At 42.4% G+C, this 26860-nt stretch overlaps 1 protein-coding gene across 1 annotated transcript in view; it reads left to right on the top strand.

The window, feature by feature from the left end:
* Window positions 1-26860, top strand: part of Dennd2c (DENN domain containing 2C) — a 57345-nt gene that overhangs the window by 3968 nt on the left and 26517 nt on the right. Inside the window, exons 2-5 of the mRNA XM_048351829.1 lie at window positions 20588-21573; window positions 23716-23852; window positions 24816-24928; window positions 25600-25770. Of these exons, the coding sequence (XP_048207786.1) occupies window positions 20774-21573; window positions 23716-23852; window positions 24816-24928; window positions 25600-25770 (1221 nt within the window). The 5' untranslated portion in view covers window positions 20588-20773. The remainder of the gene's footprint in view (window positions 1-20587; window positions 21574-23715; window positions 23853-24815; window positions 24929-25599; window positions 25771-26860) is intronic.

The raw sequence follows: 26860 nt of genomic DNA, 5'->3' as shown, positions 1-26860 counted from the left end.
GGGTGCTTCTGAAGCACCCTTGTAAGCCACATTAGATTTAGGTAAGTAAGGATATATAATTCAGAGAAGGAGAACAACAATAGTGTGCTGACACCTGGTAAGAAAGAGTCCTGCAACATCCCAAGGACTTGGGAATTGATCCCGAAGACAGTGGAGAGTTGGGAGGGGAAGAGGGAGGATTACTGGAGTGAAGACGCAGATTGGGAGATAAGTTTACAGTTGAACAGTCTAGATGAAAACTGCTTAGGACCTGGAGTAGTTTGACTTCACTGGGGTGGAAGAGGTAGATAAGGATGAAGATTGCAATTACTGGAGCTTCAAAATTAGCTACTAAGAAGGCTGTGATCTGAGGATCACAATTTAAAGTCAACATGTCAGACAGGAAAGATCCGGAGACTCTTAGCTCCAGTTAACCATCAAAAAGCCAGAAGTGGAGCTGTGGCTCAAGTGAAAAGGCAAGGAACTACACCCAGACCTGAATTCAAGCCCTGGGAGCTGCACCAACCAAGCAGCTATCTCTGAAGGAACACAAAATGTAAAGACTTTGTTTCTTATCTTGGAAAACTGTATAGATAAAAGATCTATGGACAAAAGATCTTTTGTTTGTTTCTAAGGATCTTTTGTTTGTTTAGTAGGGATTTATTTTTAGTAGAACAAAGTTAAAGTAAGGAAAAATGGAAAGTAGAGAGAGAAAAAAACATTTCCTGTTCCTTGTGCAGGAAATGGGAGTTGCAGATTCTTAATTTGTTTTATTTTTTAAGGTGGAAGGAACCTGAGTTTGAAGTTTCCATAGAATGTTGAAGTGGAGATACCAAGATAGGACCAGGTTAGCCCACAGGCAGCCCAAATGTGAGGCTGTTTGTTGAGACACTGTTTAGGATTAGCAACTCAGAACAGTGGTTTTACACCTGTAATGTTACCCTAGGTACTCAGGAGGCTGAGATCTGGAAATAAAGGTTTGAAGTTGGTGGAAGTGTTGGAATGCTAGCTTGAGCTGAAAGAAAAAAGCAGGCTCAAGTTCAAGCACCAGTGCTGACACACTCACACACACACTCACACACACATTTTAGAAGTCATTCACTATTTCAGAAGTATTACTGTCCAGTGCTATTGGAGCACCTCTTTGGTAGCAAATTCACAGCCACCCTGGAAAGTAGATCTAGTTATAAAATTATTTTGCTTATTTTCCAGTCATGTGCATGCCTGGAAGCAAACCTGTGAATGCCTGACTATCTCAGTGGTTGTCAGCTCTCTGTGGGAAGCACAAACAAACCTTCCTTCTTCTCAGACTTTTGCAAGTGTATGTTACTAAAGTAAGCATCTTCTTCCATCCTGATAACCATCCTTTTTTGGGGGGCGTTGGGAGGGGGGGCGGTGCCATGGGGTTAGAACTCTGGGCCTAGGCACTGTCCCTGAGCTTTGAATTCAGCTCAAGGCTAGTGCTCTACCACTTGAGCCACAGTGCCACTTCTGGTTTTCTTTTTTTTTTTTTTTTATTAAATTTTATTGACAAGGTGTTGTGCAAAGGGGGTATAGTTACATAATAAGGCAGTGAATGCATTTCTTGTGATATCTTACACCCTCATTTTTATTTCCCTTCCCTAGATCAGGTAGGCATATATACAATATCCAGTGTACCAAAATCATATACAGTAACCACTTAGGGCATGCCACAACTTCTGGTTTTCTGGAAGTTAATTGGAGATAAGAGTCCCATGGACTTTCCTGCCTGGTCTGCCTTTGAACTGCAATCCTCAGATCTCAGCCTCCTGATTAGCTAGGATGACAGATGTGAGCCACTGGCTTCCAGCCTTACTCAGTTTTGACACCAAACCTCTTAGCCATTTTGGAAGATCACAAAAGAGCACATGACAACTCCAAAGGCATTTCTTTTTTTGGCGAGTCCTGGGGCTTGAATTCAGGGCCTGAACACTGTCCCTAGTTTCCTTTTGCTCAAGGCTAGCACTCTACCACTTGAGCCACAGCACCACTTCCAGCTTTATATATATATATATATATATATATATATATATATATATATATATATATATATATGTGGTGCTAAGGAATCGAACCCAAGGCTTCATGTATGAGGCAAGAACTCTACCACTAGGCCATATTCCCAGCCCCAGGCATTTCCAAGATTAATGTTTCTAAAATATTTTCTTCCAATGTAGCATTATTAGAATAAGTGCATGTTTTTCTGAGGTAGAGGTGCTAACTTCTTTTCTCTAAAGGGTTAGATAGTAACTACTTCAGACTTTGCAAGCCAGTCTGTTAAAACTACCTAGGCAAGAAAACAGATGAGATTACGTAAATGAGTAAGCTTAGGTTGTGTTCCAGTAAAACTTTATTTGTAGACACTAAAACTTGAATCTCTATAACTTTCAAATCACAAAATATTATCCTTTTACTTACTCTCCCCCCACTGTGTGTGTGTGTGTGTGTGTGTGTGTGTGTGTGTGTGTGTGTGTGTGTATTGGGGCTTGAAATCAGAGCCTCATTCTCTCCCTTCGCTTCTGCCTTTCCCCACCAAAGCTGTCATGCTAGCACTTGAGCTACTCCTCCACTTTTGGCTTTTTGCTGGTTAATCAGACTCTCAGACTTTTCTGCCCAGGCTGGATTCAAACCTCCATCCTCAGTTCTTAACCTCCTGAGTAGCTAAAATTAAGGAGTGAGCCCCCAACCTCCTACCCTTTAAACATGTAAAAACCAGTTTTACCTCCAAGCCTAACAAAAATAGGAAATTTTCCAAAAGAAACTCATAGGCAGGCCATCTTCTGTCCTAATGAATGTTCTTTGAAACAGTTATATTTGTGCTTAGTTCAAAAACAAATCATGGTTAATCTTTAAAGTTACACTTTTAGTTTCAAAATCCTAGTACATGTCCTAAGGCATCTGAAAAATTTTAATTTATCCTTGTTCTCATAAGATAAATGGAACATATTTCCTTTATTGGTTTTGAACCTGACATAGGGAGAAGTAGATTAATTTACACAACGTCAGTGTAAAAACTTGAGTTCTTTTTGGTTTGTCTTTGGTGGTAGTGGGGAGTGAACCTAGGGTCTCCCACATGCTGGATGAGAGCTCTGCGACTTGAACCCCTTGTCCAGCCACTACTGTTTTGTGTTTTGCTTTAAGACAGGCTTGACCAGGGCTGCCCAGTCTCCATCTTGCCCCCACTGCCTTGTCTGCTTCACTGCCTGGGATTACAGGTGTGTACCACAAGGTACTCCTTAAAATTTTTTTGGGGGGAGGGGCCAGTCCTGGGCCTTGGACTCAGGGCCTGAGCACTGTCCCTGGCTTCTTTTTGCTCAATGTTAGCACTCTGCCACTGAGCCACAGCGCCACTTCTGGCCATTTTCTATATATGTGGTGCTGGGGAATTGAACCCAGGGCTTCATGTATACAAGGCAAGCACTCTTGCCTCTAGGCCATATCCCCAGCCCACTCCTTAAAATTTTTAAAAAGTTTGCAGAGTTGTATGAGTTCTTTTTGCTACAATTTAAAGAGATTTGCTTTTTATCCTCTCTGTTCCCATGGGCATGAAAAAAAAGTCTCAAGCTGTGTGGGATATGTTTGAATTGGTTACTTAGCAATCTGAAGCATGATTTTGTATTTAAATGTTCATTGTTACTTTTTTTTTTTTTTTGGCCAGTCCTGGGCCTTGGAACTCAGGGCCTGAGCACTGAGCACTGGCTTCTTTTTGCTCAAGGATAGCACTCTGCCACTTGAGCCACAGCGCCATGTCTGGCCGGTTTTTATATATGTGGTGCTGGGGAATCGAACCCAGGGCTTCATGTATACAAGTCAAGCACTCTTGCCACTAGGCCATATTCCCAGCCCCTCATTGTTACTTCTTGATACTCTGATTGAATTAGAGTCCATGAAGGTGGTAATGACAGGGCACACTGGAGGATGGCAGAGCCTGTCCACACAGTACTTATAAAAATCTCCTTGTCCTTGGTTCCTGCTTCAACCAAGGGTTAGCAGAGCAAAAGGGGAGGAGGAGAGTGAGGAGGAGAGTGTTGAGTAATTTAATCATAATCATTTCACAGCTTATTTACAATAACATAATTCAGGCCCGAGCACAGTGGGGGAGGACTTTATCTACTGTTGCTAAAAGGAGTTTTATTTTTGAATTTTAAGTGCATTCTTCAAGGGTGATAATTTAAGCATTCAGTCATTATAATTTAAAAACCAAACTAGGTCAGATGCCTTTAAATCTTTTTTTTTTTTTTGCCAGTCCTTGAACTCAGGGCCTGAACACTGTCCCTGGCTTCTTTTTTTTTTGCTCAAGGCTAGCACTCTGCCACTTGAGCCACAGTGCCACTTCTGGCTATTTTCTATATATGTGGTGCTGAGGAATCGAACCCAGGGCTTCCTGTATAGGAGGCAAGCACTCTTGCCACTAGGCCATATCCCCAGCCCCTAAATCTATTTTTTATTATAAGAAAAAAGCATGAAGTAAACAAATCACAGAGCCATGTTGAGTCTCTCATCTTTTTTTTTTTTTTTTTTTTTTGCCAGTCCTGGGGCTTGGACTCAGGGCCTGAGCACTGTCCCTGGCTTCTTTTTGCTCAAGGCTAGCACTCTGCCACTTGAGCCACAGTGCCACTTCTGGCCATTTTCTATATATGTGGTGCTGGGGAATTGAACCCAGGGCCTCATGTATAGGAGGCAAGCACTCTTGCCACTAGGCCATATCCCCAGCCCCTGAGTCTCTCATCTTTAAGTGTAAAAATACTGGCCAGTGGCCCAGGCCTGTAATACTGGCTATTCAGAAGGGTGAGATCTAGGGGTCATGTTTCAAAGCTAGCCCAGACTGTAAAGTCATTAAAGCTGAAGTGGTAGCACCTCAGTCTGGAAGGGAAAAGCTAAGGGGTAGTGCCCAGGCTCTGAGTTCAATCCCCAGTATAGCACAGAGACAAATACAAAAGACTGGAGAAGCTAGATTGCTGAGTAGAATATTGAGTTATTTTTACCACTTACAACAACTTACTGTTTCAGCTAGACTTTAACCCTGACACAAGAGCAAAAGGATAAAACAGACACTAAAGCGAACCTGATATGTGTGGTAGTTTTGTCTCGGTGTTTTCCATAATGAATTAATTCATGAACAGGAAATGCTAACTTTCATTAAGGGAAGTCTTTTCCAATGTTAAATTTTATATTATTTATTATATAGTGTATTTAAGATAAAGCATATTTGATTTTAATGTTATATCATGCTTGTCATAGAAAGGAGATAATTATTCTGTAAAATGAATTATGTGTGTGTCTTTTGTGATACCAAGTATATTTTTTTGTGTGTCAGTCAAGGAACTTGAACTTGGCGCCTGGGTGCTGTCCCTGAGCACTTTTGCTCAAGGCTAGGACTCTACCACTTTGAGCCACAGCACTACTTCTGGTTTTCTGGTTGAAGATCAGAGTCTCACCGACTTTTCTTGTCTGGGCTGGCTTTGAACCAGGATCCTCAGATCTTAGCCTCCCGAGTAGCTAAGATTACAGGCATGAGCCACTAGCACCCAGCTTATTATTTTTTTACCGTGAGTTTTGTCTAAAAGGTTCCTGAAACACTAGTCTGCTTTGAAAAAGCCAGGTAGATATGATTCAATTGGTGATCTGGACCCTTAAGAATTTTATTTACTTATTTGTGCCAGTACTGGGGCTTGAATTCAGGCTCTGGGTGCTAACTTGCTCAAGGCTGATCCTGTACCACTTGAGAAACAGCTCCACTTTTGACTCTTTGGTGGTTTATTGGAGGGAGATAAGTCACATAGACTTTTCTGACCTGTTAGCTTTGAACTGGGAGCCTCAAGATCCCAGCCTCCTGAGTAACTAGGATTACAGGCATTACAGGCATGAGCCACTGGCACCTGGCTTCCCTTAGAAAGTAAGTGTGTGTGTGTGTGTGTGTGTGTGTGTGCATGTGTGAGTATATGCATGAACGTGCATGCCTATGCATGTTTGTTTGTGCATGTTCTGTAAAGCCATAACACATTCTCTTTGATTATTTTATTCTGAGGCAGAGGCAGGAGGATCCTGAGTTGAGGTTAGCCTGAGACCCTGTTTCAAAACAAAGCAACAAACAAGAAAGTAGCCCACCCTTTATTCTAGCTCTTCTCGTGGTAGTTTTGGTTTTTAGATTTGTGACACGGATCTGGCTATACAGCCCAAGCTGACTTTGAACTCCTGATCCTTCTGCCAACCCCATCCTTGCTGAGATACAGGCAAGTGTCACCACACCTTGCTTTATCACCGAGATTTAAATTTTCATAGATTGAGGTATATGGTATATGAACAAGCTCAACCCATTTGGTCCTCTTTGTACATACCTCATTTTTCTTCTTCTCAGACCCTGTGAGACACCTGTCACCTTTTCTCCATACCTTCCCCTCCCCTCTCCCTGCTTTTGTTACGCATTTATTCTCCTTTGCACTCATCTCCCCTTTGTTCCTTTCCCCTCTTCCCTCTCCCTCCCCCTCTCTCTTTTTTGGTGCTGGTATTGGGGCTTGAACTCAAGGCCTAGGCACTGTCCCTGAGCTTTTTTGCTAAAGGCTGGTGCTCTACTCCTTGAACTACAACTCCACTCCTGGCTTTTTGCTGGCTAATTGGAGATAAGAGTCTTATGGGCTTTCATGCTGGTCTCCATCCTCAGATATCAGCCTCCTGAGCTAATGCTGTATCACTTTGAGCCACAGTGCCACTTACAGCTTATTGTTGGTTAATTGGAGATAAGAGTCTCATGGACTTTCTTGCCTTGACTGATTTCCAACCAAGATCCTCAGATCTCAGCCTCCCAAGTAGGTAGGATTACTGTATGAGCCACTGCCTGGCTTCTGAATTCTCCTTGGCTACATGACAAGGACCCATTTCCTCCCATGATGTCTGCTACTCTCCTTACCCTAGTTTCTCTCTGTCTTTAACTTCCTCTCAGCAGACAATCATGCCTACAATTACAAAGAAAATAGAAGCCCCTGGAGGGGAAGTTCCTGGGTGGGCAGCCTCATCCTCATCCTGTGTCCTGACCTCCTGCTCTTTTTCTGGTGACCTCCCTCCCTCGGGGTCCCACTGAACACCCTGCCCTCTCTCTCCTGGGGTACTGCTCTCTAGCTGTGTTTCTTCCCTCTTCTCCACTGGCTCCTAACCACCAGTGTTTAAATATAACTTCCTTCTTTCCTGTGTTAAAAAAGAATAGCTTTCCTGGACCTCACACTCCGGTGCCTACTCGCCTACTTGGGTTAAGTCTTTGAAGGGTTCTCTGAAGTTGCTTTTTCTGTTCTTTTTTTCTCAACCCCCTCCCCATACACACAGGTGCTCTCTATCTGTGTAAAGCCACACTCCTAGCCCTTTTCACTTTTGTTATTGTTTGAATAGGATCCTGTGTTTATGCCTGTGCTAGCCTGGACTTCAGTCATCCGATTTCCACTTCTCCTCAAACCAGGGTGTCAGTTGCACACCCCTGCCCCCAGTTTTTTATTGGTGGAGATCGGGGCTCATGAACTCTTTTGCCCAAGCTGGTTTTGTTTCTTTTTATTTTATTTATTTTTTTTGGGGGGGGGGCAGTTCTGGGGCTGAACTCAGGGCCTGAGCACTGTCCCTGGCTTCTTTTTGCTCAAGGCTAGCACTCTGCCAACTAGAGCCACAGTGCCACTTCTGACTTTTTCTATATATGTAGTGCTGAGGAATCGAACCTAGGGCTTCATGTATATGAGGCAAGCACTACGAGGCAAGCACTCTTGTCACTAGGCCATATTCCCATCCCCCACACTGGTTTTGAATTATAATCTTTCTGATCTCAGCCTCCGGAGTGGCTGGGATTACTGGTGTGAACCACTATGCCCTTCTTTTGTCTACTGTTAGGGTTGAAGTTACCATCCATGACTTGAGTTCTCTGACCCAGAGTGCCAGGGAGCCTGCCTGTTTAGGAGTTTACAAAGCTGAGTTTAACAAACTAGGGTGATGTCTCAAGTCATTTTTAAAATAATGATAATACAGTAATAAAGGAAATGTGGTATAGAATAGTAAGGAATAAGTGAATTTGACTTGGGTACCTTGTACCTGAAATACTAACTACCTGGGAGGAAGGAGGATCCTGAGTTGGGTGGCAGCCTGAACTAAATAGTGAGACCACCCTCATAGTCTTAAAACAAAAATGAGTTTGAACAGTTTACATAGAAACAATAATGCAATGCCACTGTGTGCCAGAATAACTAAGGATGGCAAGTTCCAAGTGGGCACAGTCCCCAGGAGAGACTAGAATTAATGTTTTTCAGTGAGAGTAGAAATTGGCACAATACCCTTCTTTTTTTATGCCGGTTCTGAGGCTTGAACTCAGGGCCTTGTGCTTTTGCTTGGCTTTTTTCCTCAAGGTTGGTGTTCTCTCACTTGAGCCACAGCTCTACTTCCAGCATTTTGATTGTTGGAGGTAAGAGTCTCACAGACTTTCCTGCCTGGGTTGGTTTTGGACTGTGATCCTCAAATCTCAGCCTCCTGAATAGTTAGGATTACAGATGTGATCCAGAATGCCCAGATCCCTACTTTTTTTTTTTAATAGAAGGCTTCCCTATTGTCTCATGTAGTCCTCACTGCTAATTAATTGTAATTCTCTTATATAGCTTTGAAGGATGAAGTGTTGATGTCAGCAGAACCAGCTTTCAGTCACTCTACTTTAAAACCTTCCACTGCTCTTACATGTGGGCTATTTGATTCCTCCTGTTTTGATTTTGCTCATTAAGGCCCCTTCTGAAATGCAGAGAAGACAGGAAAAGCATTTGACATCCTGTTATATTAGCTGATATTGTTGTGTCTGTCCACAAAACAGTAATGCATAGTGGGAAAGCACTCAAGCTCCAGAGTAAAGCAGAACCAGATTACTAAACGAGTTCAGCCTCAGTCTCCTGTCCACAGGAGAATAATAAATCTGCTAGTGTAGGTAATGCTAGCTTCCTGTTGATGGCTGTGAGAATTAGATGTAATAAGTAGGTGCTTCCTATAACTTGGCAAATGTGAGAGTTTAAGAAGTAATGATTGCCATCCTTTATTTATTTATTTTATTTATTTTTGCCAGTCCTGGGGCTTGAATTCAGGACATGGGCACTGTCCTTAAGTTTTCTTTTGCTCAAGGCTAGCACTCCACTACTTGAGCCACAGTGCCACTTCTGGCTTTTTCTGTTATGTGGTACTGAGGAATCGAACCCTGGGCTTCAGGCATGCTAGGCACGCACTCTACTAGGTAGAGCCCAGATCGCCAACCTCTAAATAGTACATGGCTATACAGACACAGCTCTTCTGATCTTTCTGGAGTTTCTCCCTCTACTTTTTTTTTGGGGGGGGGTGCTGGGCCTGGAGCTTGAACCCAGGGCCTTGGGCACTGTCTTTGAGCTTTATGCTCACAGCTAGAGCTCTACTACTTAAGCCACAGCTCTACTTCCAGCTTTTTGGGGGCTTTGTTGGAGATAAGAATTTCACACTTTCTTGCCCAGGCTGACTTTGAAAACACAATCCTCAGATCTCAGCCTCCTGAGTAGCTAGGATGACAAGTGAGAGGACTGGGGTTCTGAGGATTTTGTTTCAAAGCCAACCTGCTGCCGAAAAGTCTGTGAGATTCTTATCTCCAGTGAACCAGCAAAAAGCCTGAAGTAGAGCTGTGGCTGAGGTGATAGAGTGCTAGCCTTGAGTGAAAAAGGTAAGGGACAGCACACAGGCCCTGAGTTCAGTACTGATTGACACACACAGATAAAATTAACAGAAACTTTTATGTAAGGCAGAGATGGCTGACAAATTTAGCTTTTTACTAGCTCTATTTCAGGATGTTACCTTTTTATGTTACTGAGAACCTTTGCATTAGTTTTCTAGGGATGCTGCAACAAAATTTCATATCTGAGTGGTTACAGCAACAGAAATTAATTCTCACAACTCTGGAGGCCAGAGGTCTGATGACAGGTGGTAGGCAGATTTCTTCTGAAGCTGCTCTTGCTTTGTAACTGTCATCCCTCTCCCTGTCTTCATATGGTCGTCCTTCTCTGTCTGTGCTGGTGACCTCATCTCAACCTCATTGACATGCTACTGTAGGCTTTCCTGCAGTCTAGTTGCCAACCAAACCGGTTTTCCCAAATCCTGATAATAGAATTGCTCACCTTTATGCTCAGGTTGGGAAAGCACCTGGAAAGACCGATTTCCAGAGTTTCATGTGCAGAGCTCTATGAGATCCCGGGGAGCATGTCCTGCCAGGTTCCTGCATACATGCCTGATGTGGCATGACAGGATCAAGCATGCCTTCCTTCTTGATAGGCAGAAAATATGGATGTGGGTGGTAAAGGCAGAGTCAGAAAGCTAAATAAAAAACAGTATTTTTTCCCCTTGCTTAACATGTTATAAGAAATGCCCAGCACAACAAGGGATTAAAAACAACCCTTTTTCTTTTGGAAATGCAAAAAGGTTTTTGAGTAATAAAATAGTAAAAGGGTTAAAAAAAATACTCGTGTCTTTTCAAGTTAGGTGAGTAACTTAGTGGTAGAGCCTGTACCTCACATACACAAGGCCCTGGCTTTAATCCCCAGCACCCTCCACCCAAAATAAAAAGAACAGCCAAGTGCCGTCATCATAGTTACTTAGGAGGCTGAGACCTAAAGATTGTGGTTCAAAGCCAGCTTGGGCAGGAAAGTCCGTGAAAGTCATTTCCAGTTAATCCCCAGAAAACCGAAAGTAGCACTCTGACTCAATGTGGTAGAGTGCTAGCCTTGACCAAAAGCACTCAGTGATAGCACCCAAGCCCCGAGTTCAAGCCCCATGACCAACAACAATAATAACAAAAAGAACAACCCCCCCCCCAAATTCTTGCTTTCCCAAAAACATGTCATTTAATCTTGCTAGGCCTATTTTTCTCATCTAGAAAATGATACATTCTTCTAAGGATTGCTTTTTTTTTTTTGGCAGTCATGGGGCTTAAACTTAGGGTCTGAGCACTGTCCTTGGCTTCATTTTGCTCAAAGTTAGCACTCTACTACTTGAGCCACAGCAACACTTCTGGCTTTTTCTATATGCGGAATCGAACCCAGGGCTTCATGTATGCGAGACAAGCACTTTATCACTAGGCAATATTCCCAACCCCTAAGGATTGCTTTTAGGAACAGATGGAATAGTGCCTAGCAATAGCCGTTGGCTCAGCCTATAATCCTAGCTACTCAGGAGGCTGAGATCTAAGGATTTAAGCTAGCACTAGCAGGGAAGTCCATAGTACTCGTATCTCCAATTAGCTACCCAAAAGCCAGAAGTGGAGGTGTAGCTCGAATGGGGCAGCACACAGGCACTGAGCTGAAGCCCCAGGACTGGCATTAGAAGGGAAAAGGAGGAGACAGAAAACTATGTTCATTATTGTGCTGATTATCATTTATTTTGATGTCACTTGTTTATTCTTAGAATACTCTAAAACATTTTCCCCTTATTTAAATGAAAGGACTTCATATCATTAGAAACAGTAATAGGCAAACATTCTTTCACTCAGAGTTTTGTTGCCCATTTAACAGATGATTTACTGAGGATACATAGTACTCCCCTAGGTGCTGGGGAGGTGTTAGTGAACAGGTTTCCATTTCAGTGGGGAAAGACAATCAATGAATATGCAGTAGAATCATGGAATATAGAGGGGACAGCCATGTGAGGAAGGAGTCTGAGTTTAGATTGGATAGACAGGGAAGATGAAGCTTAGTGGAGGCTGGGCATAGTGTACTACACCTGTAATCCCAGCTACCCTGTAGGTAGGGATGAGAAGTGGACTAGAGTAAAGTTATCGAGACCCCTCCAGTAATCTGGGGAGGGTGGTACATGTATGTGTGTCCAGCAATATGAGAGGTGTAGGGAATAGGATTGTGCTCCAAGACTGGACCCAGGCTAACACACAACAAAATCCCCAGAGGCCCTCCTGAAAAATGATGAAAGAAAAAAGATTAGGGATGTCAGTCAAGTGGTAATGTGCCTGCCTAGTAAGCACAAGGCCCTGAGTTCAAATGCCAGTACTGTCAAATGAATGAAGGAATACATACATAGAAAATGAGAGATGGGGACTGGGAATGTGGCTTAGGGGTAGAGTGCTTGCCTTGTATGCATGAAGCCCTGGGTTTGATTCATCAGCACCACATAAACAGAAAAAGCTGGAAGTGGGGCTGTGGCTCAAGTGGTAGAATGCTAGCCTTGAGCAAAAAGAAGCCAGGGACAGTGCTCAGGCCCTGAGTCCAAGCCCCAGGACTGGCAAAAAACAAAACAAACAAACAAAGAAAATGAGAGATGAAGAGCTGACCATGGCCCGAATTGTTGTTAACTGAAGGGTGTAAGAGATTAGAGTTAGAGATGAGTTGAAGGTAGAGAGAACCACCAGGATTGCCTTTAGCTTAGTTACAGGGATGGCTCCTCAGGTTATGTGGATGAGACAAGAAAAACTGCCTGTACTTCCTGCTAAAGGAAGCAGGCATCAAAGAAGAGGAATTGGAGTCATTGGGAAGGTTTCATGGATAATGTGCATAACCAGCTATGTAGAGTACACATGAAGTCAGCATTAGTCTAAGTGATTGTCCTATGCCTCCGACTTCAAAGTATAATCTTCATTGTATCACCTGTCATTTTTCATTCTTTGATTTATGAAAACCTCACAAATTTCTCATAATAAATATCACAATGGACTAGATAGAACTGTGAAAGAATTAAACGCATTTTGAAAAATCTCTCTTGTTTCTTGCTTTGTAGTTAGGCACAGTAACTGCTAAAGGAATTTGTATTGTGACTTGAGTACTAAGGATTTTTAAAGTTTCTGGGCTATTTTGGGAATCACCTTAAGTGACTTATAAGGCTGTTTCCTCTGATGGACCAAGATAAAGGTTGATATCCTGTGTGTGCTTGCTTTGAAGGATTGTTATTCAAGAAACAGCTGACAAGAGTAGAAATATTTGAAAGTCAAAGCAAGTTAGACACTTGCTTTATTTCCCAGGAAAATGTCTCATATTTTTAACAAATAGTAAACCTTAAGATATATGTTTTATTTCTACTTTCATACATCAATAATATGAGAGGTAAACACATAAAAACAATCTTTCGCCATTACTGTAAGATTTCTGTGGAAGACATTGTTTTAGAAGTTAACAGGTAAAATTAAAACAGAATTTAATTTTCAAAAAATGGAAGAGGGGGGAAACAGCTTTGCACTGAGGCAAAAGATAAATTCACTAACTTTTCCCAAGTACCCCACCAAGGGGAGTGAAGATCTCCCTATATCAGTCCCCGGTCCCATCATTGGCAAACCATTTCCAATCTTCAGTGAATCCATCATTCTGAGTCATTGGCTAATTTATGTGACTTGAAACATGTCAATAACACTAAGGGTATTTCAATGAACCCTGTGCACCGGACAGACATTTGCTTTTGATTTTTTTTTCCTCCATTGGATTGGTTTTTCTCATTTGCTTTAAACTATTTGTAGCTAAAATCAGTGACAAATTTTCTTTTTTTTTTTTTTTTTTTTGGCCAGTCCTGGGCCTTGGACTCAGGGCCTGAGCACTGTCCCTGGCTTCTTCCCGCTCAAGGCTAGCACTCTGCCACTTGAGCCACAGCGCCACTTCTGGCCGTTTTCTGTATATGTGGTGCTGGGGAATCGAACCTAGGGCCTCATGTATCCGAGGCAGGCACTCTTGCCACTAGGCTATATCCCCAGCCCAGTGACAAATTTTCTTCAAGATTAATCCCTGTGGACTTTATTAAAAATGTATCCAGAGACCTTAAAAATTAACAACATACTACAATTTTAATATAGTATACTTAATAACCTCAACAGTTCACATTCCAACCCATTTCTTCAGCAGATTTTATTGTGTTAACTTTTTCTTTTCTTTTTTTTTTTAACCAGTCCTGGAGCTTGAACATAGGGCCTGGGCTCTGTCCCTGAGGTTCTTTAGTTCAAGGCTAGCATTCTACCACATGTGATACTGAGGAATTGAACCCAGGGCCATGCATGCTAGGCAAGCACTGTACTACTAAGCCACATTCCCAGCCCTGTGTTTACTTTTTCTCTGATATATGTTACAGCATCTTTGCTGTAATTTATGTAGTATTTATGTTTTTATTTTGTGCTGGTATTGAGCTTTAACTCAGGGCCTAAGCACTCTTGTTTAGCTCTTTCTCTTTGATGCTCTTCCACACGAGCCACAGATTCACTTCCAGCTTTTGGGTAGTTAATTGGAGATGAGTCTCACGGACTTTTTTAGCCTAGGCTGACTTCAAATTGCCATCTTCATATCTCAGCCTCCTGAATAGGTGGGATTACAGGCTCCCCCCACCCCAGCTTTCTCATTTCATAATTAAGGAAACAGAAGACCAGTAGCAGTTGTCTGACGGTAACTAGGACATAGAAAAGGGTTCTTTTTGTTTGTTTGTTTTGGGTGCTTGTGTCAGTCCTGGGCTTGAATTCAGATGCTTTTCCTGTGCTTTTTACTCAAGGATAGTGCTCTACCACTTGAGCCACAGCTCTCATTTCCAGCTTCCTGGTTGTTCACTGGCGATAAGAGTCTCATGTGCTTTCTTGGCAAGACTGGCTTTGAACCTGGGCCCTCAGATCTCAGCTTCCCAGTAGCTAAGATTACAGGGATGAGCCACAGTATCTCACTGTCTCTACGTATTTTTGAGATATATCTATGTTATTGTGCATATTATTAGTTTATCCCTTTTTATTGCTGAGTAGTAGTCTTTTGGTGTAACTGTATTAAAATTTGTTTATGTATTCCCCTGTTGGTGACCTTTGGGTTGCTTCTAGTTTAGGATTATTATGAATAAAACTATCATGAATAGTCACCTAGCATTCTACCACTTGAGCCACAGCACCACTTCTGGATTTTTCTGTTTATGTGGTACTGAGGAATCAAACCCAGGGCTTCATGCATTCTAGGCAAGCACTCTACCACTAAGCCACATTCACATTCACATTGATTATGAAGATGTATTTTCCTTTCATGTGAAACACTTAGTGATAATTTATCAGGTCTGATGGCACCCATACACTTAATTCTATAAAATACTACCCAGTTCTTTTCTAAAGTGGCTATACTATATTATACCAGCAATGCTTGAGAGTTCCAGGTACTCCAATACTAAGTATTGTCATTTATGCCATTCAACCATGATTGTAGGGTATCTAGTGTTTTAACATTCATTTCCTTGGTGACTAATAATGCTGTGTGTCTTTTCATGAGCTTTATTATGCTTACTGGTTACTCATAAATCTTTTGTAAAGAGTTTGTTCATAGTTTACTCAGGTTTTAATTGTGATATTGGCTTTACTCATTTATTAATATTAATAGGTAATATGTTCTGGATTTAAGTCATTGTCAGATGACATTTATGCACATACACACACAATTTTGTGTTCCATGTAAGAATTTTTTTTCCCAAGTCATGAGATTTTTTAAAATTCAAATTATAGTTTAGTGCTAATGTTTAGATTTATGTTTCCATCAGGTTAGTTTATTTTTTTATTTCTATGCCAGTCCTGGGGCTTGAACTCAGAGCATGGGTGCTGTCCCTGAGATTCTTTATTTTCAAGAGTGGCACTCTACCCCTGAACCACAGCCCTACTTCTGGCTTTTTCTGAGTAGTTTATTGGAGATAAAAGTCTCACAGACTTTCTTACCTGGGCTGGCTTTGAGCTGTGATCCACAGATCTCAGCCTCCTGAGTAGTTGTGATGATAGGCATGATCCACCAGCACAGCTTCAAGTTTATTTTTATAAATGGTGTGGGTAACAACAACCAGATCCCACTTCTATATTGAAAAGAATGTTATTTCTCCTGCTGGGCAGCAGTCTTTTGACATATTGACATGAGTCTTCTACTGGTGTGGGCCTTTCACTGATCCTTTTGTGTGGCCAGTCTTTAACATATGTTGTTTTCCTTGCTTAGCTATCAGAAATCTTGAAGACAGAAAGACTGTTCCTCTACTCTGTTCTCTTTGTGAAAATTATTTAGGGCATTCTAGGTACATTTAAAAACCTTCTGAGGGCCTGGGAATGTGGCTTAGCAGTAGAGTGCTTGCCTAGAATGCAGGAAGCCCTGGGTTTGATTCCTCAGTACCAAATAACAAAAGGCCAGAAGTGGTGCTGTGGTTCAAGTGGTCGAGTGCTAGCCTTGAGCAAAAGAAAGCTCAGGGACAGTGCCCAGGCCCTGAGTTCAAGCCCCAGGACTGGCAAAAAAATTGGAAAAAGCAAAATACAACAACAACAAAAAACCTGCTATGATTTTTGTTTGTTGTGGTGGGGTGTGTGTGTATGCGCACACGCACACACTGGTACTGGAGTCTGAAGCTTGAACTCAGGGCCTTGTGCGCTCACTTAAAGCTGGCACTTTACCACTTGAGCCACATCCCCTCCCTTTTTTCCTAGCTAATTGGAGATAAGAGTCTCCAGAATTTGTTTGCCCAGGCTAGCTTTGAACCATTACCCTCATCTCTCAGCCTTTTGCGTAGCTAGGATTGTAGGTGTGAACACCTTAGGTAGGGTTTCCTTTGCCCTTTTAATTCAGTTTGTCCCATGTCAGGTTCTTTTTGTGTTGGTGATAGTGGCGGTGGTCTTGTTGGCTACCCCTCCCCCATCTTCTTGGTATTAATTTTTAGAAATACATTTTCTTTTTTTAAATTAAATTTTATTGACAAGCTGTTGTGCAAAGGGGGTACAGTTAGATAATAAGGCAGTGAATACATTTCTTTCTTTTTTTTTTAAACAACTTTGAGACAGAGTTTTATTTATTTATTTATTTTTATTTTTCTGCCAGCCCTGGGGCTTGAACTCAGGGCCTGAGTGCTTTCCCTGGCTTCTTTTTGCTCAAGGCTAGCACTCTACCTCTTGAGCCACAGCGCCCACTTCTGGCTTTTTCTGTTTATGTGGCACTGAGGAATCGAACCCAGGGCTTCATGCATGCTAGGCAAGCACTCTACCACTAAGCCACATTTCCAGCCCTGAATACATTTCTTGTGATATCTTACACCCTCACTTTTCTTTCCCTTCTCTAGATCAGGTGGGCATATATACAATATCCAGTGTACCAAAATCATATACAGGGGCTGGAGATATAGCCTAGTGGCAAGAGTGCCTGCTTTGGATACACAAGGCCCTAGGTTCGATTCCCCAGCACCACATATACAGAAAACGGCCAGAAGCGGCGCTGTGGCTCAAGTGGCAGAGTGCTAGCCTTGAGCGGGAAGAAGCCAGGGACAGTGCTCAGGCCCTGAGTTCAAGGCCCAGGACTGGCCAAAAAAAAAAAAAAATCATATACAGTAACCACATAGGGTACTCCACAGGAAATTCACCTAGAACTTTAAAGATAACATCAACAATAGAATCCTCCTGTGTCCTTGTCTTGACTTTTTTTGTGTGTTTTTTTTTGTAGTTGCATTAGGGTTTACAACATACAAGTAACTTACTACTTTAAGATAATATAAAATTACTTCATCTATGCACTGAGAAACTTAAGACACTACTAATTCAATAAAATGTGCACTGGGGCCTTGAGGGTCTACCCCTGTGATCTCCCTAGGGTGGCTTCCTATCTACTCTTTGCATGCCTAGTACACCTGGCCTCCCTGCTGCCACACTGCAGCCCTTGCTGCCCCAGGCTGGGCACATGCATGTCCTGTGGGCCTTGCAGAGGAGCTCAACAGTGCTGCCTGGCCCAGCACAGTGGTTATTGGGTGGAAGACCTGGGAGAGGTGTTGGCTTTGCAGAAATGAGACTGTTTCTATGCTAGTCCAAATGCCCAGTAGTGGGCATCCTCGTAGTGGTATCAGATCCTTGGGGGTCAGCTGTTTGCCATTGCTTGAGTAGGAAGCCAGTAGGAATGGAGAGACATCTGACTGGACTTCTCTGCCCCTTCCCCAGCCAGATCGTTATTGGGTATGCCCATTGACTAATGGGAGAAGGAGGGTTTCAGTAGTCAGGGGACCTGAGTGTGATGTGTATGTGTGTGCATGTTCCACATCACAGGATGGTTCCCTCCCTACCTCTTTCCTGTGAGGGTGTGTCCTCACCCACAGATAGTCCTCCTCACCTCCTTTCCTTAAGGAACATTCTTGGTTGGCTGCATGCCTAGAGAGACTTTCTTTCTCTCCCTGTCCTGAATGTAGCTTGTATTTGACTCTTCTGGCAGCCTGAGGCACCCTTCAGGACAAGCCACATATGGATTCTTTACTATCAGTTATTCTTCATCACTCAGTGATATTTGCATTTAAAATGGATGTCTGATGTAGAGATACAACGTAAAATTCATGCTTTTGATGGGATAATTTTACTTAAGGCAGCACTAGATTGTGAATAAAAAATACGTAACTTGAAAAAGTGCCTAAAGGAGAGGAGTAAAAAAATTACACACACACACACACACACACACACACCTTCCAAAGCACTTTTCCTGCCTTGTGAGCAAGCAAGCAGTCTCATATTTTCTTTCTTTTTGTTTCTGTCCTGGGGCTTGAACTCGGGGCCTGGATGCTCTGTGTGTGTGTGTGTGTGTGTGTGTGTGTGTGTGTGTGTGTGTGTGTGTATGTGTGTTAGCAACTGGATCTTGAACACCGGAACTTGCATTCTCTCTCTCTTTTTTTTGTCGGTTGTGGGTCTTGAACTCAGGGCCTGAACACTGTCCTTGAGCCTCTTTGTGCCCAAGGTTAGCACTCTACCACTTGAGCCACAGCACCACTTCCAGTTTTTGAGTGGTTAGTCAGAGATGAGAGTCTCATGGGGACTTTTCTGCCCAGTCTAGCTTTGAACCATAATCCTTAGATCTCAGCTTCCTGAGTAGTTAGGACTACAGGCATGAGCCACTGGTGCCTGGCTCTTGCATTCTCACTTGGCATTTTTTTCTTAAAGTTGATGCTCTCCTACCTGGATTACACCTCCACTTTCTTCCTTTTTTGTTGTTGGTCATGGAGCTTGAACTTAAGAGCGTGGGCAGTGTTACTGAGCTTTTTTGCTCAAGGCTAGAGCTCTACCACTTTGAGCCACAATGCCACTTACCGTTTTCTGGTGGTTAATTGAAGACAAGAGTCTCACAGAAATGCACTATGTGAAATTATTTCTTTTTGCTTTTGTTTATCTTTCCTACGGTTTAGACCCTGTTGTCACTGTATTTGATTTTAGTATCCTGGGTATTATATATGTTTGTCTGAATAAGGGAAGGGGACCATCAAAATGGTGAGGTAAAGGGTAAAAGTTGAACCAATGCAACAGCAATACTTAAAAGACAATATGTTGTAAACTGTACAGCTGGTAGGGGGGATTGGGGAGGAGGGAAGGTGGGAGAAAAATGAGGGAGGGGTAACAAATTTGACAAGAAATGTACTTACTACCTTACATATGTAACTGTAACCTCTCTGGACATCACCTTAACAATAAAAATTTTTTTTTTTTTTTTTTGGCCAGTCCTGGGCCTTGGACTCAGGGCCTGAGCACTGTCCCTGGCTTCTTCCCGCTCAAGGCTAGCACTCTGCCACTTGAGCCACAGCGCCGCTTCTGGCCGTTTTCTGTATATGTGGTGCTGGGGAATCGAACCTAGGGCCTCATGTATCCGAGGCAGGCACTCTTGCCACTAGGCTATATCCCCAGCCCAATAAAAAAAATTTAATGCAAAAAAAAAAAGTCTCACTGCGATCCTCACATGTCAGCCTCCTGAGTAGGTAGGACTGTGGATGTGAGTGACCAACGCCCAGCTAAATCTGGTTCTTCTATAGACTCGTGGGAATGGTTTCAGTGAAAGTGGGTGAGGTTGTGAAGACTGTGTGTGTTTTACATGTCTACCATTTGGAGTCAGTGTACTGACAAAGCTAGGCTAACATGTTTTCATGCCTATTAATCAGGGCCACACAGAGAAAGCTCAAGGAAGGATGGATGACCCTACCTCAGGAAATGTTGAGTCAGTTGCTATTTATAACCAGAAGGCAGCAGAACTCAAGAGCAGGTCTTTGCTCCATTGGTGGGAAAAGTTTTCCACCAAATTTGATCTTTGAGGAAACAATTCATGTGCCTGAGTGAAGTGTTCATATGAGTGGAAGGCATGTTTCTGTGTTTTTGGCCATCTGGGACAAGGGCGTGGTACAGGATGGGAAGTTCCATGGCTGTTACATTTAAAGCAGTGCTGGCTGGATCCTGAATGCTTGGCATGGCATGTATGTCCCCTACTGCTACCTTGAGCCACAGGCACATTTTTACATGTGCAATATAAATGATTTAGGGACGGATGGGCAATGTTTTGGTGATGCTTAAATCAGAATATTATAAAACTGGTAAGCCAGGTACCAATGGCTCACACCTATAATCCTAGCTACTCAGAAGGCAGAGCTTCTGAGGATTGCAGTTCAAAGCCAGCCCCAGCAGGAAAGTCCATGAAACTCTCATCTACAGTTAACCACCAGAATACCAGAAGTGTCTCTGTGGTAGAGTGCTAGCCTTGAGTGAAAAAACTCAGGGACAGCATCCAAGCACTGAGTTCAAGTCCCATGACCAAAACCAAACAACAAACAACAACAAATAAACTGTGTTAACCTTCTTGTTTCATTTTAATAGGGTTGTCAAGATAGACTTGTGGCCCTTTTCAACAAGGATCAATTATCACAGTAGTTCTTTAATAAAAGATGTGTCCATGTTAGATGTGAAAGTAAGCTCCTAGAACGGTGTATACTCTGAAAGGCTGAAGAGCGCAGTGTTCCACAGTTCCCTGGCAATGGTGCTTTTGTAAGTCCAGTTTTTGTCATGCACCCAACTGGGAACATGGATGTTGGCTTTTCTCGTTCTGCGGTTCAGACACTGTCACGAAGCCACTGCAAAAACATCAAGCAAAAAATCTCTCAGTGGGAAGGAAGGACTAATGGCACTTCCAGTCCAGCCAGGTGGTATCCGAAGGACTTTGGAGTGAGGTATGGCCACTGTCATCAAGTTCTTCCTAAGGAAAATCCTCTCAGTGAGGGAAGGAGCAAAAGGTTGGATGTAACCAATTCCCAAAGCATGGGTTTCCACATGAAAGATACCAGAAGCCGTGATCAAAGTGAAGATGAAAGTGAGAAAGCCGAATGTGGAGACAGGCACCCCAATGGGGTCTGTTCTCGGGTCACACAGATAGAGAGCTGGAAGTCTGTTGCTTTGGATCCAGAGACTTCATTACCTCCAGGAAACTTGTATACCTCACAAATATTGTGGAAAAAAACAGAAGCCCGTCCCCCAGATAAAGTCTGCAATTTGGCTTTACAACATTGTGACTCTTCTGCAAAAAAACTAAATTTCACAGTTCTAGATAGTTCTTATGGAATAACTAAGAGCTTGGAAAATATTTATTGTGAACCTGAGGGGCAAGAGTGTGGTTCTTCTATAAATCCTTTGCCAAAGCCACGCAGGACTTTCCGCTACTTATCAGAGTCTGGTGGTCTACCATATAAAGAAAGAGACTGTGACAGGAAGTACTGTGAAGATCGTTCTTGTGCAGATACTTCTTTGGCCTCTTCTCAGGAACCTGAACCAAAGAAATATGGTGGAAAAATCAGAGGGCGATCAAAAAGGTAGGTCTTTATTCTACAGATAATTTGGAGTTTGCTTTTCCTTTCAGACAAATTTTTACATCCCAGCTTATGTTATAGAACTTAATATAGACAAGAGGAAAATGTTGAAGGCTAGGAAACAGCTGACAGTTTTTTGACATAACAACATCAGAAAACCTTCTGATTTGAATTTTTTTTTCTTTTTTTCTTTTTTGCCAGTCCTGGGCCTTGTCCTTCCACTCAGGGCCTGAGCACTATCCCTGGCTTCTTTTTGCTCAAGGTTAGCACTCTGCCACTTGAGCCACAGCGCTGCTTCTGGCCATTTTCTATATATGTGGTGCTGGGGAATCAAACCCAGGGCTTCATGTAAACGAAGCAAGCACTCTTTGCCACTAGGCCATATTCCCAGCCCTCTGATTTGAATTTTTTAAATTTTATTTATTTAGTGCATCAATCCTGGGGCTTGAACTCAGGGCCTGGGCACTGTTCCTGACCTTTTCGTTAAAAGCTAGCGCTCTGCCGCTTGAACTACAGCTCCACTTCTAGCTTTGTGGTGGTTAATTGGAGTAAGAGTCTCACAGACTTTCCTTCCCTGGATGGCATGATCCTCCACTGTCAGCCTCCTGAGTAGCTACAGGCATGAGCCATTGGTGCATGGCTTATTTTTTTATGTAATTTAAAAAATACTTTATTGTTATTATTAAGGTGTTGTACAGAGGGGTTTTGTTTCATAAGACAGGTAATGAGTACATTTCTTTTTGGACAATATCACCCCTTTTCTTTCCTCCAATTTACCTTCACATCTCTAGCTCTAAGTTAGTTACATTTTTTTTTTGCCAGTCCTGGGGCTTGAACTCAGGGCCTGAGCACTGTCCCTCGCTTCTTTTGTGCTCTACCTCTTGAGTGATAGCATCACTTCTGGCTTTTTCTGTTTATGTGGTGCTGAGGAATCGAACCTGGTGCTTCATGTATGCTAGGCAAGCACTTTACCACTAAGCCACATTCCCAGTCCCAAGTCACATAATTTTTAAAAATTATCTTTAAGAGGGGCTGGGGATATGGCCTAGTGGCAAGAATGCTTGCCTCCTATACATGAGGGCCTGGGTTCGATTCCCCAGCACCACATATACAGAAAATGGCCAGAAGTGGCGCTGTGGCTCAAGTGGCAGAGTGCTAGCTTTGAGCAAAAAGAAGCCAGGGACAGTGCTCAGGCCCTGAGTCCAAGCCCCAGGACTGGCCAAAAAAAAAAAAAAAAAAAAAAAATTATCTTTAAGATGGTCACTAGTGACTCATACGTGTAATCCTAGGTCGGATGAGATTTGAGCGTCGTGGTTCAAAGCCAGCCTGACAGGAAGGTCTTTGAGATTCTTATCTCCAATTAAGTTCCAGAAAACCAGAAGTGGCCCTGTGGCTCAAAGTGGTAAAGCACTAGTCTTGAGCAAAAGAGCTCAGGGACATCACTCACTCAGGCCCTGAGTTCAAGTCCCATGATAATAAATAATAATAAATAAATAAATAATAAATAAATAAGAATAAATAAATGAATAAATAAATAAATGTAATCTTTAAGTAGTTGTATAAAGGAATTTCTATTCAATATGGCAGTTTATGAATGCAATACATATTGATCAATGTCATCCCTTCCCCCATTCTCCCATGATTCAAATTAAGTTTTAGGAGCAGGGTTAAGACCTGAATATCAACTTTGAAGGCAGCCGAGGCAGATAAATTTGTGAAACTCTTATCTCCAATTAACCAGCAAAAAGCTGTAAGTGGAGTTGTGGTCAGTTGGTAGAGCGCCAACCTTTAGCAAAAAAGCCAAACCAGAGCTCCAAGCCCAGAGTTTAAGCCCCAGTATCAGCACACATAAAAAAGGAGTCTTAGAGAACTGAGTGAATTTTTCAGCTTCACTTAGAGCATCCTGGCCTTAGCCCCACTTTTAATTAGGCCTAAAGAAAAGTGTGGAAGTAATTGGTTAAAGTCTTCATTTTTCTCATGTGAATATAGAGGACACCAGCTAAGGTTATTATTCTTAGATTTCTGATAAAAACAGCTTCATAATTTTGCATACAATTTCTTTACCAATCAATACTTATCTATTCGTACCAAATTTAGCATTAAAGTTTTTACAGATGTAGCTATAAATATCTCTTTTTTCTTAAGGAAATCCTTTGAATTTGAGGATATTCAGCACTTTCGAAACCGGAACTCACCCAAGATTCATGAAGAACTTGGAAGAAATTCTGGTTCAGCACTTTATTTCACACAGTCCGAAGATAATATCTATGAGGATATCATATGTAAGTGTCTACAACATTGCAATTAAATTTAATGAATATTTATTTGGTGATGCCCTTAATTGTAGGAAAGTATTTTCTCCTACAATCAAACATACCTTGCTTGCCTTTGTAATGTGGGAATCTTTGATGTATACATACTCTGTGTGTGTGTGTGTGTGTGTGTGTGTGTGTGTGCATGTGTGTGTGCATGTGTGCCAGTACTGGCGCTTAAACTCAGAGCCTGGACACTGTCCCTTAGCTTTTTCACTTAAGGCTGATGTTCTACCACTTGAGCCACATCTCTTACATTCACCTTTCTGGTGGTTAATTGAAGATAAGTGTCTCATGGTCTTTCGTTCCCTGGCTTTGAACTGATATCCTCAGATCTCAGCCTCCTTAGTAGCTATTACAGGTGTGAGCCACCAGCTTTGCTTATAAAATCTCTTATTTAATGAGTTTTACACTGATGTTATGGACTACTCAGTTGAGAAGTAAATATTTTCAGTATAATATTTGAAAATTCTTTTTAACTTGGACAGTGATGTGTGTGTGTGTGTGTGTGTGTGTGTGTGTGTGTGTGTGTGTGTCAGTTCTGAGGTTTGAACCAATGGCCTGGGTGCCGTTGCTGAGCTGCTTTTTGCTCAAGGGTAGCACTCTACCACTTGGGCCACATCTCCACTTCTGGCTTTTTCTGTCATTAGTTGGAGATAAGCGTCTCATAGGCTTTACTGCCAGTGCTGACTTCTAACTGATCTTCAGATCCCAGCCTCCTGAGTAGCTAGGATTACAGGTGTGAGCCATAGGCACCCAGTCTTGAGTGATTTTTATGAGCTTTAAGTGCTATTGGTTAGAGACCTTCTTTACAGCAGTTGAGAATAGGAAAATTGAATGTAGTCAATATTTTATTTCTTTTTCTAGCTGTAGTCATTTTCCTTCCACTTAATTATGTTCTTCTAAAACAAAGTCTCTGTATTTTTTTTAAAGATCCCAGCAAAGAAAATCCCTATGAGGATATCCCAGTGCAGCCTTTACCCATGTGGCGAACCCCTTCAGCCTGGGGGCTTCTACCTGCCAAAAGCACTTTCAGAGCACCCAAGGTATGACTGGGAGAGTCATCGAAGGAAACATCAGAATCTTGTTTATAATCTGCATAGAAGGATAAAGATGGTTTAACTGAGGTCAGAACTGGGCCTTTATTTATGTGGGTGAAGTTTTGTTTGTTTGTTTTGATGATAGTACTGGGGTTTGAACCTAGGGCCTCAGTGCTCCTTGAGCTTTTTCCCTCAAGGATGGTGCTCTACCACTTGAGCTATACCTCTATTTCTGGCTTTTTACTGGCTAATTAGAGATAAGGGTTGCTTAGCTTTGTCTGCTTGGATTGGCTTCAAACCATGATCTTCAGATCTCAGCTTTCGTTGCAACACACATTTCTTTATTTTTTCTTTGTTATTTACTTATTTATTTTTAAATTTGACCATTTCAGAAAGAATTGAATATGAGCCCTTTTTCATAGGCTATGATCTTCTCAGTTCACTGCAGCTCCCACCACTCCATAGTCTCCTGTCAGCCTGTGGCCTACATGACCTGCCTTGGCCCTAAAAGCATTGGTGCCCCTGGCTTGAGCTAAGTCCGATGACAGAGAAGCTGCTTTAACAGTGGTGAGGAGGAAGTTATGGTATCCTCCCTTGAGATGCTTAGGAAAGATAAAACTGGCTCTGTATGAAACTTGGAGGATCCTACTTTATCCATGTGCCTTCTCCTGTTTCAGCTTCCTCCCAAGCCTCAGTTCCCTCACAGGAAGACTATGGACCTGAAGAACTCCCAAGCTTGTTTATGGCCAAAGCTGACCAAGGATACCACTTTGCCAGTCACTTTAACTGAATGGAAACTTTTCCGAGCTGGAGAAGTTGCAAACAGGAAAAAGAGAAATCTTCCAAGGGTAAGGATTTCATGACTTAGATTTTTCCAATCTTATGTCAGCATTTCCATAAATGAGAATAAATAAATGTGTTTGTTAGTTGGACACCGGTGGTTCATGCCTATAACTCTGGATACTTAGGAGGCTGAGATCTGAGGATTGTGGCTTGAAGCCAGCCCAGGCAGGAAAGTCTGTGAGACTGTCATCTCAAATAAACTACTCAGAAGAAGCTGGAAGTGGCACAGTGGCTCAAGTGGTAGAGTGCTAGCCTTGAGCACACAGAGGCTCAGGGACAGTGCCCAGACCCTGTGTTCAAGCCTCAGGAGTGGCACACACATACACAAAAAATACACTTTGTCTGGCTGCTGATGAAGACTCAATTTGCCAACAGGCTTATTAGCATGTCTTCCTATGGACCTGCTTAGATTAAGTCCTGTTAGGATGTTCCAGGTGCAATGCAAGCTTTTATTTTGGAATATCTCCAGAGACCTTCCATAAGAAAGCAGTTTTCATTTACTTTCCCTGTGAGTGCTTCAGCTGTGCCTGGAAGATAAGTTATTTTCCTAGTTTAGAACTACTGATCTTGTCCATGTGCCTCTTCCCCACCCTTCCTTTCCTGCAGTGCAAGCCTGTGTGGGCTAGCTTGCTAGAGTACATTCTCTGATAGGTTTTATATTGTTTGTGTCACATGGGTACAACAGCCCAGCTTCTCTCATTTCCTAGAAAGGATATTCTATGTGTTTTCTGTCTAAGAGGTCAGTGTACACTTTTCTTAGCTCATTACCAAAATGTTGTGCTTTGATCTCATCGCTAGCACAGTAGTTCCCTTCCTGAATCTTTGAGCAGCTTTCTTTTTTTTATGCCAGTCCTGGGCCTTGAACTCAGGGCCTGAGCACTGTCCCTGGCTTCTTTTTGCTCAAGGCTAGCACTCTGCCACTTGAGTCACAGTGCCACTTCTGGCTTTTTCTATATATGTGATGCTGAGGAATCGAACCCAGGGCTTCATGTATGCGAGGCAAGCACTCTTGCCATTAGGCCATATTCCCAGCCCTTTGAGAAGCTTTTTGATTGTAGCTTTCAGATGCATATTAATGATTTTACTATTTTGGGT

Source organism: Perognathus longimembris, chromosome 7, assembly GCF_023159225.1.
Source record: "Perognathus longimembris pacificus isolate PPM17 chromosome 7, ASM2315922v1, whole genome shotgun sequence".
Classification (NCBI taxonomy): domain Eukaryota; kingdom Metazoa; phylum Chordata; class Mammalia; order Rodentia; family Heteromyidae; genus Perognathus; species Perognathus longimembris.
Note: the sequence above shows the minus strand (reverse complement) of the source record. Positions and strands in the feature narration are given on the sequence as shown.